At 47.8% G+C, this 15,862-nt stretch overlaps 1 protein-coding gene across 7 annotated transcripts in view; it reads right to left on the reverse strand.

Annotated features, from left to right (window-relative positions):
- The window catches only part of ALS2 (alsin Rho guanine nucleotide exchange factor ALS2), a 90,591-nt gene that overhangs the window by 42,547 nt on the left and 32,182 nt on the right, over positions 1-15,862 (reverse strand). For all 7 annotated transcript variants that reach the window (XR_013586508.1, XM_078603682.1, XM_078603680.1 and 4 more), the window contains exons 12-19: positions 14,727-14,901; positions 12,024-12,155; positions 11,275-11,403; positions 8,791-8,861; positions 5,711-5,777; positions 3,215-3,441; positions 2,538-2,603; positions 1,744-1,842 (exon numbers count right to left, since the gene is read on the reverse strand). Coding sequence is in view for 6 of the 7 variants with exons in the window: in XM_078603682.1 (XP_078459808.1) it covers positions 1,744-1,842; positions 2,538-2,603; positions 3,215-3,441; positions 5,711-5,777; positions 8,791-8,861; positions 11,275-11,403; positions 12,024-12,155; positions 14,727-14,901 (966 nt within the window). In the remaining variant the exon portion in view is untranslated. The remainder of the gene's footprint in view (positions 1-1,743; positions 1,843-2,537; positions 2,604-3,214; positions 3,442-5,710; positions 5,778-8,790; positions 8,862-11,274; positions 11,404-12,023; positions 12,156-14,726; positions 14,902-15,862) is intronic.

Consider the following 15,862-nt stretch of genomic DNA (forward strand, 5'->3'; position numbering starts at 1 on the left):
TGTTGAGATGATGTGATGAGTTGAAAGTCGCTTATCGCGTGTAAAGCGCCGTGAGATGCCACGCAGTGAAGGGCGCTTTAACAAAAACTAATCATTCTCGGGATGACCGGTGCACGCACACGGTGTTAAGAGCACACACACACAGGTGAAAAAGCACGAACGCCCTTATTTTCGGGTACGTGTCTAAGGTTCATAGTTAGATTTTCTTTTTTACTGCATCTCATTTGCAATTATCATGTTAGATACTGCAGCGGCGTTTTGCAAATTGGCATGGCCACATTAACCTCGCAACCAGAGAGGTTAGATGGATGTTTGTGGGAACCGGAGTTCCACCTATTTTCAACCGTGAAAATAATTCACCTGCAGTGATTTGGCTGTATTCTGCCAAACAACAGTAGAAACTGCAGTTCCACAAAGACATGAATAAAGCTGGCAGGGTGGCACAGTGGTAACATTCATGACTCACAGCAAGAAGTGCCTGGGTTCGATTCCTTACTCGTTTGTATGTTCCCCTCCCCTGTTTCGTACAGTGAGAGTATGTTACAGTGCGAGTGTGTGACAATGTTGCGGGGAGCGGTAGTGTAGCGATTAGCACCCTGTGCTATGAACTCAGCAACCCGAGTTCGATTCCCACTCACGGCCAACACCAATGGCGACTATCTGAACTGGTCCTGGGCCTCCCCTAGGTCGACTCCGCCTCAAATGAGTACCTGGTATGGTGTGTAAACATCGCCACTATTGAGTTCACTGGCCACCAGAACGTATTGTATAAATATTAATTGTACGCTCTGGACAACCTGGTGCATTCAAGCACTAGGCGACTAGATTGAGATTCACACGGGAAAGCGTGTGCAAAAGGCGTGGACATTCATGGGTGTGCGATCTCTAGTGGAGACGGTTGGTGGATCACACACACACTTGCAACATTACGCATAGGCATTGATGTCACTTTGGCTCGTCAAGGTACGGCAGTACAGTATAGCAAGTATAATAATTTCCATTTTTCGGGGGTTGAGCGTTACTACCCGCCTTGAATGTGTGGGTTTTCTCCTGGTACTCTGTTTTTTTTACCAGATACATAAGCACGTATTAATGGAGTTATCCACAGAGCCTAACATAAGAACCCCCTTGCAACTGTGGGTTTTTCTGGGCACCGTTTTTTTCTCACTCGTAACAATCATCTATTCATATAGTTTCCCAAATACAGTCTGTTCTATAATGCAGTGGTAGTTGCATTTTTGAAGAACACCACGTTGGAAAAATCATGTTAGAGTAAATTATAAATAATATAAAGTAAAGCGGAGTTTGCGATAACACGTGAGATGCGTATGCAGGCTGAACAAAGACTGAGGTGCGTGGGTAGTATCGAGAAGCATCCAGCAGCATCCCAATGCCTTGTGGGTTGCTATGCCGAGGCAGCCGTACAACCGCTTATTCCTACTCGCGCGACGTAGTTCTGTTCACTCAATCGTGTTATATCCAATTCCCATCTGCATCATAAAAATGCGTTCCCTGATACATTCATAGCGTTATATCCAATTCGTGTTATGAAAACATGCAGTGTTATAGGAGAACAGACTGTACCCCAATATTTTACCGCAATTATTGGGAGCGCCGAATCTGGCTGCCTTTCCCTGCTTTGTCTGCAATTTCCCGCATCTCTGAATCTCGCTCTGCTCTCTCTCGCCGAGAGCAAAATAAATCTAAACACCATAGAACTGTAGGCATCAAGTAAGTCCTTACCTTATGGCACCCTGCCCATGCATTCGGGCTGCTTTCCACTGGCCACAATAAACATCATCCTTTCCCAGAAGCTGGTTCGGCACGCAGAGCTCTCCGAACCTACCAATTAAAACACACGCGCACACGTTATAACCATGCAGAAACACTCACTGACTTATTCCTTGGCTAAGCTTTCATCACACAAGAGTTCAGTCGTCTTGAGTAGATGCACAAAGCTTGTAAACATGCGAGTGATAGCAGAACACAGGTGGACAAGGGAAGAGTAAACCAGACTTGCGTTTCCTATCGCTTCTTGAGTTCAAGTTTCAAGGTTATAATAGTAGTATAGTAGAAGTGATCTGATCTGAGTCCCAGGCTTCCTGCCACTGTAGAGTTATGGCAGCAAGAAGCCTGGGACAATACAGAGAAAAAACGGACGCGAGATAAACAGTGCTGTGCTCAGCCTGGTGAGATAGCGCCGATAGCCAGGGCCGCACTGGGTCCAGGCGTGCGTGCAGTGCAAGAACCCAGGACCTTAGGTTAATTTCCTGGCCGTGGCTAACGAATGTCAATGTCGAATTATATCTCAATTAGTCCTAGGCCTCCTCTAGGTTGACTTGGCCTTAAATGAGTACCTGGCATGGTGTGTAAACACAATCACTGGGTAAGGTGATCAAGTATGGTACTGGCCCGTCAATACCCACCCCCAAGTGCTGTGCTCACCTGCCCCAGGACTGACGGCGACACGCGGGGGGGTGGTGACCCCGCGTGGTGTGAGAACATTATGGTGATGAGGGGTCACATGGTTCACTCACCCATCCTCCAGGCCATTGCGGAATACGCCGACATACACTCGTCCATCCAGCCACTTGAGCACTCCCCTAAAACACAATTATTATAATATTTAGTACATTTGGAATTTGCGCAATCGCAAAAGACGGGTGCTGCTCTGTTGAGACCGGACGGTGCTAGTGTACGTCTGTAATCCAGCACACAAATATTGAGAAACTCCCTTCCCATGGGTGTTGAGAGACCATACCCTGGCTTGCTCCGAAAAGGCAGTGCACCAAAGCGCGGATTCATATCATCTGTCGCTTCTGTATGGGATAGAGTGTTGCCCCCTCACAAGTGCAGATTTTTTGTGGGTGCTCTGGGTTCCTCCCACATGTAAACACTCATTCATTGGCTGAAAACATCTAAATAGATAGAGGACTGCAGAGCTTGGGCCACTGTCAGCTCACTGCCTAGCTGCTTTCCAGTTTGTCTGTGGTTCCTCATGTGATTGTGAGATGTGATTTGCATAAACTATAATATATAAAACTACGCGTTATTATTGCGTTTCAGAGAGTCTGTAGTAGTTTTACAGTGGCTATGTGTAATCCCAATTGAGGAATCTTCCGTGTATATTTTTTTTATTTGGCAAATTTGCAACTACGAGGCCACCACGCAATGGCCCACTGTGAAGCAGACCGTGGTGACGGGGAACACGCACCGGCCATGGGGCTTGCCGCACACCCAGGCGCCCTCATAGGTGGCGTGCTTGAGCCGCGCGTCACGGTAGAAGGTGTGCACGGCCGTGCGCGCAACGGGGGGTGGCCCCCCCCACCCGTGGTGGGGGGGGGTGCCCAGGACCAGCGCCGTGCCCCCCTTATGCATCCACCCGTCCGCGCTGGAGAGGGCGCGCTCGATCGTGTCGTTCAGCGCCCACAGCCATTCCGTCTTCACTCGCACAAAGACACAAAGACAAAGATCCCTCAATTAGCCTTAACAGACCGTTGGGGAAAAGTGCTGTTAGCAAGTGCCTATGAAGGCCGGCACTACACACTAGGTTTGAGGCCGGCACGGCACACTAGGTTTGAGGCCAGCACCACCCTCGGCCACCTTTATCTCCTCAGTGGCGATATTTACACACCACACTAGGGACTGTTTTGAGGCTGAGTCGACCTACAGGAGGCCCAGGACTGGTTCAGATATTCGTCACTGATGTTGGCTGTGAGTAGGAATCGAACTCAGGTTGCCTGGTTCGTAGCACAGTCGACTAACCACCATTACCACACAGCCACTTAGCTCCTGCCAGGAAGTAATCTCAGCTGTGTGATACACGCTTTCACTCTCAAACTCACGATATCCCAAACAAATGACGGCTTAAAACAATAACTCAGAGGTGTGGGAAACCACAAAGCGGGAAGGCAGCCAGGATTGGTGCCACCAATTGCCTTAGCACTGTAGCCCAATAATATATTTGGCAAACTCCATGAATTTGGTCAACTCCATGAATGGGAGTTGGCCAAAAGTGGCAGGAATAGTGAAGGTCAGGTTTTTATGGGCTTCATGAACCACTTTATAGAGTAGAATTATCAACGTTCGTATTGAGAGGCATTGATGAATGGGCTTTGCCGTGAACCGATGGAGCTGTGGTGACTTTGTGTTTAGTTTGTTGTCCTTACCCCACACCTCCGATTGACACGGTTGGCGACGATGAGGTGCGAAAAAAGTTAATAATTCACATATACATACATATGTGATTGACTGTTTGTGGTCAATGCTTCCCAACCGCCTATGCTGACTGTTGAGGTTTGATAACATTTTCACCAATTTCCCCCATTACCTCTACTGGCCTCATCTAGTCACTTTCCTTACCTAAAGTTACATTGGATGTTTTATACATTTGTAATAAAAGACTCCGTCAGGCACCGCTGGTCTCCGCTTGTCTTTTATTCAGGTTCTTCTCCGCACCCCACTGGTCTCCTCCATGGACCTGCGTCGTCTCTCGCGCGCCCCACGCACGCGCTTCCTCCTCAGCTCCTCCACTCGTCTTTACACCCCGCTGGTCCTGACAAGGGACCAGCGTCTCCTCTCGCGTGCCCCGCACGCTCCTCTCGCGTGCCCCGCACGCTCCTCTCGCGTGCCCCGCACGCTCCTCTCGCGTGCCCCGAACGCTCCTCTCGCGTGCCCCGCACGCTCCTCTCGCGTGCCCCGCACGCTCCTCTCGCGTGCCCCGCACGCTCCTCTCGCGTGCCCCGCACGCTCCTCTCGCGTGCCCCGCACGCTCCTCTCGCGTGCCCCGCACGCTCCTCTCGCGTGCCCCGCACGCTCCTCTCGCGTGCCCCGCACGCTCCTCTGTCAGCTCCTTCTCGCGCGCCCCGCACGCGCTCTCCCGTTAGTCGCTCCGCTCCTCCCCGCTCCGCACACCGCTGGCCGACGGTGTGCCGAAGCCCCATCAGCCACGTGGCTGATGGCGCGGCGGCCACCCAACGTGGTCCCGCTTCTTCACTCCATCAACTGGCCTCGATCTCTTCCGGGCTCCCCTCTATAACCTCTCTCCCACGTGACCCCGACTCCTCCCTTCCGGATCGTCAGATCCGGCCTTCCCATACTGCCCTGCTGGCTCCACCTCCATTCACCTCGCTTCCCATTGGAGCCGAGGTGAACGGCGGCCCCTCTCAACCGCCCCCCATACCGGGCTCCGCCCCCAATAGCCCGGGTCGTGTGATTGGGCCAGAGTCCAGCAGCAACCCCATTTACGCTCGCATTACACATTCATAATTGTAAGAGCTATATATTTATATGTCTCCCCGCTGAGCCTTATTCACAATGTACCAGATTAATTTATTGTCAAATCTAGTCAACACTCATTAAATTAAAATATGTTAAAAAATCACGTTCTTAAATTGTTCTTGATGCGACCCAGGTCGTCGTTGCAAGAGGCGATGCTGCTCCATACGTCTCAATGGGTTCATTCAATCTCTTGGTTATACAAAAGACACAATGAGCAGTGTTTGAGGCAGAGGTGATAGCTGTTAATAAACAGCTAAGAGAGCTCCACTTTCAGAAACTGCAAAACTAGCATATGCCTCTCAAGTATAAAAACACGTGGAGGATATAACGGATTTCATGACAGGATGAGGCAGGTAACTTTAGAGAATGTAAATGTGCACTCTCTAGAATATGGCCCATCTGGCATGAGAGGAAACCCTCGGGGCCTTACCTTGCCCTTGGCATCTGGTGTGACGAGCAAGAGCTGCTCCTCCGGTGTGATTATCCTCAGCGTGTGTCTACAAAAACAGCAAAGTAGCACTCGTCACTCACGTGTTCTTCACAATCATCGACTGAAAGTTGTGACTGGCGCTGTGTGGCATTCCCTCGCTCTCGGAGATGGAGAACGACTCGGAGGCACGAGGATCCACAAGACAAGGGGGGAGGCAGCCGACAGGCGGTGAGCCGGTGCCAAATTTGTTCCCAAGTTCTGCCGTCCTCTACATATTAAGGTGCTAGCGGACAATGAATGACTGTTTTTATACACGTGGGAAGAAAGCGCCCGGAGAAACCCCCACAACACAGATGGAACAAGTGGAAATTAGTCCACACTTTGGTGTGCCGCCATCTCCTGGCAAGCCAGGGTATGTCACCTTAGTGCCAGAGGGAAGGAAGTTTCACAACATGTGTCTGATCCGCAAACCCTCACTTCCTCCACCATGCTGGATTACAGGCACGTGTAGCCACCACCAGGCCCTGCAGTCTTGGGGCGAGTTTGAAATTAAATCGAACGTTTTGAGTTGATAAGTTCGGCTACTAAAAGCCAAATTTCACGTGAAATACGGTCTCTTCTCCTATAACATGGTGGTTGTTGCATTCCTGAACACCGCCTCATGGAAAAATCACGTAACAATAAAAAACATATCACATAGGGTAAAGCACAGTCCGCGATAACACGTGAGATGCGTACGCAGACTTAATAAAGATGCTACGCCAAGGCAGCCGTACAACCGCGCAACATAGTTCTGTTCATACTCTTCGGTAAAGTCACGTAGGCAGAGGGCCCACTGCATTTCTGACCAACACCACCTGGCCAGTGAATTAGAACATGTACACCGGGCCCTTAAGATGAATGGATTTTCGGGCCGTATTATCCGCAAAGCTGTTTCTCCAACCATGGAGAAACAACCCCGAGACTCCGATCAAAACCATCACGTGACCATACATAGCAGGCGTTACCAAAAAGATTTCCAAAATCTTAAACAAACACAAGATCCAGGTCCGAATCAGTACAGTACACAAAATCCGTGATCTGATCCCATCCGTAAAAGATGTCATTCCTGACTTGCAGTACCCTGGAGTCTACAAACTGAGTTGCATTTGTGGTGATTGTTACATTGGGAAAACCAAACGACATGTATCAGACCGTATTCACGAGCACAAGGCTGATTTGAAACACGGCAAGACGAACTCCTCCGCTGTAGCTGACCATTGCTACAACGCTGTGGGCTCTCATGATATTGTTTTCTCCGATACCAAAGTACTCTGCAAGCCGTCTGGATACCACCAAAGATTTGTCCATGAAGCCATCCAGATATACAAACATAGACATAACTTCCAATCTAGCAATCATTGGAAGGATGTTATTAACCAAGTTAAAGCTTAGCTGCCTTATAGTTTATATTCATATCCGCATCTCCAGTCTTTAACTCCCAGCCCTGCTCACTCCCATCACTTGGAAATTTACCGTGCAGTATTTCGAGCCTGCAGAGTTCTCCCCCAACCCTCCCCCCCAACGTGTCACAGCATTAGGTCGAGCTTTAGGAACATCCTTGCCGCTCTCCTCCAGCCCACGCCGCGCCCCCACACTCACCCTGACCTCTCTTCCCCTCCTCCCTCAGCTATATAATCCCTTGTCAGAGTCATCTCTTTGGCATTCTTCAGCAATTATTTTCACTGTGGTTGTCCCCGCCTGATGACGGACGCTTGTGTTGCACCCGAAACGTTGTGTTTTGTTATATTTTATTTTTGTTTTCTCTGCCTACGTGACTTTACCGAAAGAGTATGGATCCTTGCAGTCACGAAAACTTAAAGTTCTGTTCACTCGATCACATTATATTCAATTCGCATCCGCGTTATAAAAATGCATTGCCTCATACATTTGTAGTGTCAACGATTCAGTCAGAGATTCTAGGAGGCACCTTCGTTATTAACACCTTTCACGATTTCGTCCACATACTCTCCACAATTACTTCACCTAGCCTGTACACAACCCAAACCGTCAACCACTGACGGCGCTGACTGAGATAGCGAACAACTTCCAGCAGCGCAATATCTAGTAAAGACGGCAGTGACGACGGCGACGAGACAACAGCAACGAGACGAGTCCACTCCCAGAACCAGCAGCCCTGAGCTCCCGCTCTCAGCTCCTTTTATGCTACCAGCGCAGCCTGGCTGCGCCCTGACCGCGCCTCTCTTCTCGAACCCGCTACCAGGTTCCAGGGACCTCCAGATGGGGTCCTCCGTGACCCTTACCCTCGTTCCCCTGCTCTGCCAACACAACCATGCTCACGCTCACCGGCGTGTGCACTGTCTGTCCACCACAGCTGCCGCTGCTGTCCAACAGCCGGCGCTATTACACTACACATTCATCGTGTTATATCCAATTAGCGTTATGAAAACAGAATATACGATCAAAGTATATACAGAACCACTACGTTACAGCAAACATATCCGTATAAATAAAACATGACCATGACATCATAATTACACTGTGGAGACACATCCAACAGACGGACATTAGTATCTTATATTATTATCATTACTCATACTCTTGTTTACCCACGGAAGCCTCACGGAGTCTCAAGACTTTTCTAACAGGGTCCTGCCAAGTTGTTTCTGCTGTGTTTAATCCCATTTGAGAAATTTGCAGGCTGTTTTTTAGCATTGGTATGTTTTGGCCAATAGCAGTGACACTGAATTGTTTTTAGCTATGGGAGGAAACCAGACAACCCAGAAGAAACACATGGAGAACAAACACCATACACTCACTAATATTGACACACACTCACACTGTATCACAGACTCACTCTCACTCAGCGAAACAGGGCAGAGAAAATACAAACGAGTCAGGAATCAAAACGAGGCACTTCTCGCTGTGAGTCATGAATGTTACCACTGCACCACCCTGCCGGCTTAATTCATGTCTTTATAAACATGGGAGGAACCCGGCAAAACCACAGAAAACAGAGAGAGACCAACAAAATCCACACAAAGGGGCCCGAGGTCCGGAATCGAACCCAGGCTACTCACCTCGTGGCGTCTTCGTCAGAGAACGGCTCGGCCCACACGGTGCTGAGCGGGAACACCTGATGGCTGGAGAACTGCAAAGCTCAACACACACACACAGATCCCCTGTGTTGCCTACACAGGCTGTTGGGGCAAGTGTTATTAGCGAGCACCTCTGAAGGTCGGCCCAGCGCACAAGGGGATAGTGTGGTCAGGAGACGCCTCGTCTCTCCAGTGCTGATGCTTTTCTATACCACACTAGGTAATCATTTTAAGACCAAGTTGACATTGGGGAGGCCCATTACTCGTTTATAGATCTGCCACTGATGTTAGCTGTGAGCAGGAATCGAACTCAGGTAGCCAGCTATGTAGCACTGTGCGCTATACACTATGCCACCAATACCATGACAAACGCAGCATAACAAAAGTCGCCGTTCACCACTAAGTGGCGCACGTCGTCACTACGGCGCTTTGTGCCAGGGTAGGTGCACCTTGAGGCCATGATAACCGTGTAAGGCTCACTGGTAGGAGGTCACGGGACAGACCCAGGTTTTATGTGTTGCCTGGTTACGTGTTATATTGGTCGCGAAAGCCTACGTATTAAACGGATTTAGATTATCTTGATTTGAAGCTTCGTGACTGCAGGAATCCGTAATCTTTGGTTCTTTCGGTAAAGTCACGTAGGTATAAAATAAAATAAATCACGACGTTTCGATCGCAACACAAGCGGTTGTCCTCAGGTGGAAAAAATATAATCCAGCAGTGGAACTGCTGAACCAGCGAGAGAGCAGTTACAACAAGGTTATATATGTGGCAATGGGAAAGCAAGCGGGGTCTGAGCTGGAAAGGAATTCCATCCATGGACGCAAGCACGTCAGTTGTGTTAATGCCTATCTAAAGCTTGACTCCCACCACCATCCAGCCCAGAAGAGTTCCCTCATCAAAACACTACACCATAGGGCCCATTGCATCTCCGACCAGCACCACCTAGCTAGTGAGTTGGAACACGTACACCAAGCTCTCAGGATGAACGGATACTCGGACCGTACAATCCGGAAAGCTGCCTCCCCAGCCATGGGGAGACAACCTTCTGAAGATCCAACCAAAACCATCACTTTACCAGACATAGCAGGGGTTACCAAAAAGATTTCCAAAATTTTAAACAAACACAAGATCCAGGTTCGTTTCAACACAGTACACAAAATCCGTGATTTAATCCCACCTATAAAGGATGTGATTCCTGACATGCAATACCCTGGTGTCTACAAACTGAATTGTGGTTGTGGCAGCAGTTACAATGGGGAAAAGAAACGACATGTCTCGGACCGCGTTCGTGAACACAAGGCAGATCTGAAACATGGTAGGACCAATACCTCTGCCGTTGCTGATCATTGTTTTAACGCTGTGGGTTCACACAAAATGTATTTTTCCAAGACGGAATACTCTGCAAACCTAACAGAGATTTGTTCATGAAGCCATCCAGATATATAAACACAAACACAACTTAAACCGAGAAGATGGCTACAAACTGAGCAATCATTGGAAGGACGTTATAACCAGGTAAAGTCTTAAGTGACTGTGATGTTTCCATCCTACCTGCCTATGTCAGCTGTTATTTCCAACTCTATGTCTCTCTCTCTTAGATATCTCACATGTCCTTTGGATTGCACTCTCATGCTCACATCCTTTGGATTGCACTCTCATGGTGCTAATCCCTCAATAAAACTGCTGTTGTGCGCATATGTGGGCATGATACTCTTATGCGGCGATGGAAGCTCATTCATGTTAATCTCCCCCTAATCTCCCCCATTAACACAACTGACGTGCTTGCGTCCGTGGATGGAATTCCTTTCCAGCTCAGGCCCCGCTTGCTTGCCCATCGCCACATATATAACCTTGTATAACTGCTCTCTCGCTGGTTCAGCAGTTCCACTGCTGGATTATATTTTTTCCGCCTGAGGACGACTGCTTGTGTTGCGATCTAAACGTCGTGATTTATTTTATTTTATACCTACGTGACTTTACCGAAAGAACCAAAGAGTATGATTTAGATAACTGGCAGATGCACCACCTTTGCTCTCCAATGCACCGCCTCACTGTGTTTTAGCCGCCCATTACTCCGCTCGTTGTTGTCGCTCCTCCGGCCCTCCGTTATTCTCTGAGGTCTCAACACTTTTCTCCGCGCTTCTTCCCTCGCACTGCTTCACCTTCGAATTCCCTTCCATCGTCTATTTTTACCCAAGCTCTTGTAATAACCTTGCACGATTCAATAAACCTGTTACACTATTTATCCATCGCTACTTTGATGAATGCCATTGGCTTCTGGCCAATTGACAGGTTTGGCCTTCGCGCCTGTGCTCAGCAACCGTGTTGAATATCCTCGCGTGTGCACGTCGCCTGCTCGGCGAGCCTCCTACTGCTTCGCTGGCAGGGACCCACACGCGGCACGGAGTGCACAGCCCCGCCCGCCATGCCCCAATGCTCGCACCGGTCCCAACCCGCGGTCACCTGGGCGTGGATGAAGGCGTCGTTGAACAGGATGAACCAGTGGATAGAGAAGCGAGCCGTGTGGTGCAGGGCGAGCGGACAGCTGCGCGACTCCCGCACCAAGCGCCTCTCCGGCCTGCGCAGGGATTCCTGCAAGGTCCGGCCCACACAGACGCCAGGGTGCGCGCGTCAACGAGACGCTCACAGTTGTGCGCAAGCGTGGTGATGCGTGTGCAGCGCAAGTCGCGCGCTTCTACTTGCTCAAAATATACGATATTCATTCAAGCTCCTCTTATGTGGCATATTATCCACTTATCTTATTATCTATTTATTATCTATGTTCCTTCCTGTTACCAAGATACGTTTTAAAGAGTATTATTCATTATTACCACTAGAGGTATTAAGATGTTAGAACACCAAACAAAAACCTTTTGCAAGTAATCTGTTTGGTATTTTAAAATCTGAACACCTGTTTAATTGCCAGAAAGGGTAAAACCAATTCTTATGTGTTGATACTGGAAAGAAAGGTCCCATGGTATACCACTCGACTTCTTGACCCAAGAAAGGTTCACTGGAATCTCAAGACTCTTTTTCAGGAACCTCGGAGAAACACCTTCTTCACTAGATTCTTTCAAAACCTATGATTGTTTAGACATTACTCAGTCCGAAAGCCAACCGCCATTGTGCCGCGCACTTGAGCATGCGAGCGAGTACGCGAGCACACAAGAACATGAGCGGTGTGCAAGCGAGCGAGTGGCCGTTAGACTTGCCGTGAGCTTGGAAGAGCAGGCCGCCCAGAAGAGCCGTGTGCGGTCGGCCGCGGCGCGCTCACGAGCCAGCGACGCGGCAAGCGCGGCCCAGCAGCTGGAGACCTTGTGCAGGCTCTGCCACTCAGTGCTCCCCTACACAAAATCAGAATATTTATTTAGACTGGAGGAGGAATGCGATGATCTGTAAAGCTATTTTTCACAGATTTCCAGTGGGGGGAAGGTCAGAATGTTTCAACAAATGATACAAAAATACAATAGGAGTGCAAATTATAGGCAAAGCAAAGAAATCACTTAAAAAATATATACAAATAAAACAGATTTTTTAAATCTTACTTTTGATCTTACTAGATAAGGCCCACTGTGCAATGTAGCTCTTTTTCAGAAGTGATCTGGCCACAAATGATAGCTCAACGAAGTGGCTTATCATGGGGAAATTCACACCACCAAATTAGTCGAAACAATCTGGAGAAAAACCGGGGGAACTGGAGAAAAAAATCCAGGCGACCGCAGGGAGAACATGGAAACCCCAAATATACAGTTGTCAGGGTCGGACTCAAACACATGACCTTTTACATACCAAGCGAGGAATGTAACATCACAACACCATGGCACCCCTTAAACAAACAACAAAAACATCTTCAAATTGCATTCGTACATCATTTCCCAAGCTAGGGAAAAGCAATAAAACAGCAAAAACAGGTCCAGATCACAGCAAGACAACACACAGTCCCTCAATAAAATTGTACATTAAATGTAACTGATATATTCAATCTAGATTTGAAGCTTTCGTGACTGCAGGAATCCATACTCTTTGGTTCTTTCGGTAAAGTCACGTAAGTAGAAAAAATAATAGATCACGACGTTTCGATCGCAACGCAAGCAGTCGTCATCAGGCGGAAGAAAGATTGCTTGTGTTGCGATCGAAACGTCGTAATCTATTCTTTTTTCTACCTACGTGACTTTACCGAAAGAATCAAAGAGTCTTGATACATTGTTAAGAATAAAAAAATTAAAATCACATTGGCAAATGTGGCTGTATCCAGCACGAATCTGGATGAATGCGTCATTGAACATGAGAAACCAGACAAAGACCCCCATATATCCTTTAATAAACAGTTGGAGCAAGTTCTGTTAGCGAGTAGCACCTATGACAGCCACGTACAGCGGCACAAGAGGGTGGGTGGCCAGCACCACATCCGGCCGGTTTTGTCTCCTCAGTGGCAATATTTTTACACACTGTACCAGGTTCTAATTTTAGGCCTAGTCGACCTAGGAGAGGCCCAGGACCAGTTCAGATAATTGTCATTGGTGTTAGCCGTGACCGGGAATCAAACTAGCGTTGCCATGTTTGTCCGTACACACAGTGTATATGTTCAAATTCTTTTGCACGGTACATAACTCGCCATACTAATCGAATTTACAATTAACAAAGTAGCGCAGCACGCTAACCCCTGCGCCAACGCTCTCTGCGCACAGACACACATGAGCAGCCTCAGCACAACAAGCACGGAGGACAGCGTTTAGCAGCACTAGTCCAACGCAAGCAAACTCTGGACCAGTTTTGATATTCAGTGTCTCATCAGCAATCTGGCTGAGAGATTGTGGTCAACGAATTTTACAGACCAACAGTTTATCAGGTCCAACATACTAAGTAGTATTTGTGGCAACACGAATCCATTTCTGTAATGTCATAAACAATGTATTCATCCGTGAATAATAATCAACATTGTTGGGTTATATAATAGATATGCATAAAATTAGGACCCCTATCTCACAGAGAGGGTCCTTACCTGTAAACTTTGGTAGTTCATCAGTATTGGTTCAAGCAAGCCTGGCTGCTTATGAGACAATGAATGTCAAAACTGGTCCAAAAGGCAGTGTGGGCTGATGGGAAGTGGACAAATACTTATATTTATTACGTCTAAGGTCAAACATGTGAACGAGTTGTTTTATGTGCTTATTCTGTTATGAATTGATTGTAAAGTTGATGTTTTATAATATTACTACTATGCCTGTTCACGCAAGAGGCCTCACTGAATCTCAAGACTCTTTTTGAGAAGGGTCCTGCCAAGTTTTCTGCAGTATGGGGCAACGTTGCTGCTGCTTTGTATAATCCCAACTGAGCAGCTTGCAGGTAATCTTTCAGCATTTAGATGTTTGGTCAACCCAGGAGAAACCAATGCATGGAGGCGAGATGTTAACTCCCTCACCTAGTATACAGGAGGTAGTGGGTTCGATCTCGACCCTGACACCTGTATATTTGGAGTTTGCATGTCTCTCCCCCGTGGTCGTGTGGATTTTTCTCCGGGTCCTCCGCCTTTTCCCTCCACATTTAGAAATAAGCATTCAGAATATTTTGGTGCTAGAAATATCCACGCAATAAGCCACTTCATTGAGCTATCATTTGTGGCCAGGTGACTACTGAAATAGAGCTATGAAGCACAGTTGGACCTCACCTGGTAAAATTAATTCGAAATTATATGAAGTAGAAATAAAAAAGGGAGACTATACAAACTCCACCCAGAAAGTTGTCCGAGTTAGGAATCAAACCCCAGGCCCTTGTTGTTGTGAGGCACGAGTGATGCCACTGCGCTATCCTGCCACCTAGATGATCGTAATAACGTGTGGTTGGATAGAAAAAGCGCTCAGTCAGGGCGATTCTCAAGCTCATCAAGACGAATAATTCACAGGCTCGGGCCTCACCCCAGGGAAGCTGCCACACATCTGCTTGGTGAGCCTCGCGTACTCCTGGGCTCTGTCTCCCGGCCACGAGAGAAGCCGCAGCAGCCCGTCCGCCAACGATGCCTCGTCCGCTCGCTCATTCGCCTGTCCTTGCGCCGACTGTTTGAGTGCTTGCAAACCAACTTTTAGGCACTCCCTGTAGGAAAAAACAATACATGACAAGCAAACTCATTTAGATCGAACGGGTGGCTATGCACACCTCTAATCCAGCACTGGTAGACGCAAGGATTGGTGGATCACACACATTGTGTTAAACTCCCTTCTCGTGGGCATGAATGAGCCGTACCCCTGGTTCGCCAGCAGTTGGTGGTACAGCAAGGTGGACTAATTTCCATCTGTTCCATCTGTTGGGGATAGAGTGTTGCCTCCTCACAAGTGTCGGTTTTCTTCAGGTGTTTCAGTTTCCTCCCACACTTATAAACCACTCATTAATTGGTCAACAACACCTCAACAGGGGGTGAATTTGTCACTGGCTTCACCCCTTGGCTGCTGCCTTCCCCAGGCCTCCAAGTCATTCTCTCTCTTTGAGAGCGAGCTAATGCTGTGCAGTATGTTACAAGTTAAAATTATTTTTCATTAATTACACACAGGCTCTAAGACAGTGGTTCCCAGCCTGGGCACTGCAAGGTGTTTTGTGTAATAGCACCATGTCAGTGGTGAGCATACAGAAACTGTCACTGCTGTTGGAATCGCAATACTAAAAATGACAAGTTAATTCAGGTGTGAAAGTGTTTTAGTTTTAAAGGAAAGAAGGTTATGTCTATCAAGTCAATCACAAACTCGCATCTTTTTTATTTCTTCAAAATATGCATCGAGGTGAGCAAACTATACCATGACACATTATAGTCTGTTGTATACCTGCACAAATCAGAACAGTCTATTATCCTAATTTGTTCATTATATTGACTGTGCTGTACCTTCACAATTTCAATTATAGACCGTGTACAGTTAACTTCACATGGAATAGGTTATCGCAGCCGATAATGTGAATCATAAGAGAGTTTTGGGTTAGGCCACATGGTGACCTGACCAATTCTGTCATTTGCAACCCTCCACCACCTGACTGTTTCGCTGTATCAGGTGGTCGATGGTTCCTA

The sequence above is a fragment of the Lampetra planeri genome, chromosome 21 (genome assembly GCF_965212315.1).
Source record: "Lampetra planeri chromosome 21, kcLamPlan1.2.h2, whole genome shotgun sequence".
In the NCBI taxonomy this organism is placed as follows: domain Eukaryota; kingdom Metazoa; phylum Chordata; class Hyperoartia; order Petromyzontiformes; family Petromyzontidae; genus Lampetra; species Lampetra planeri.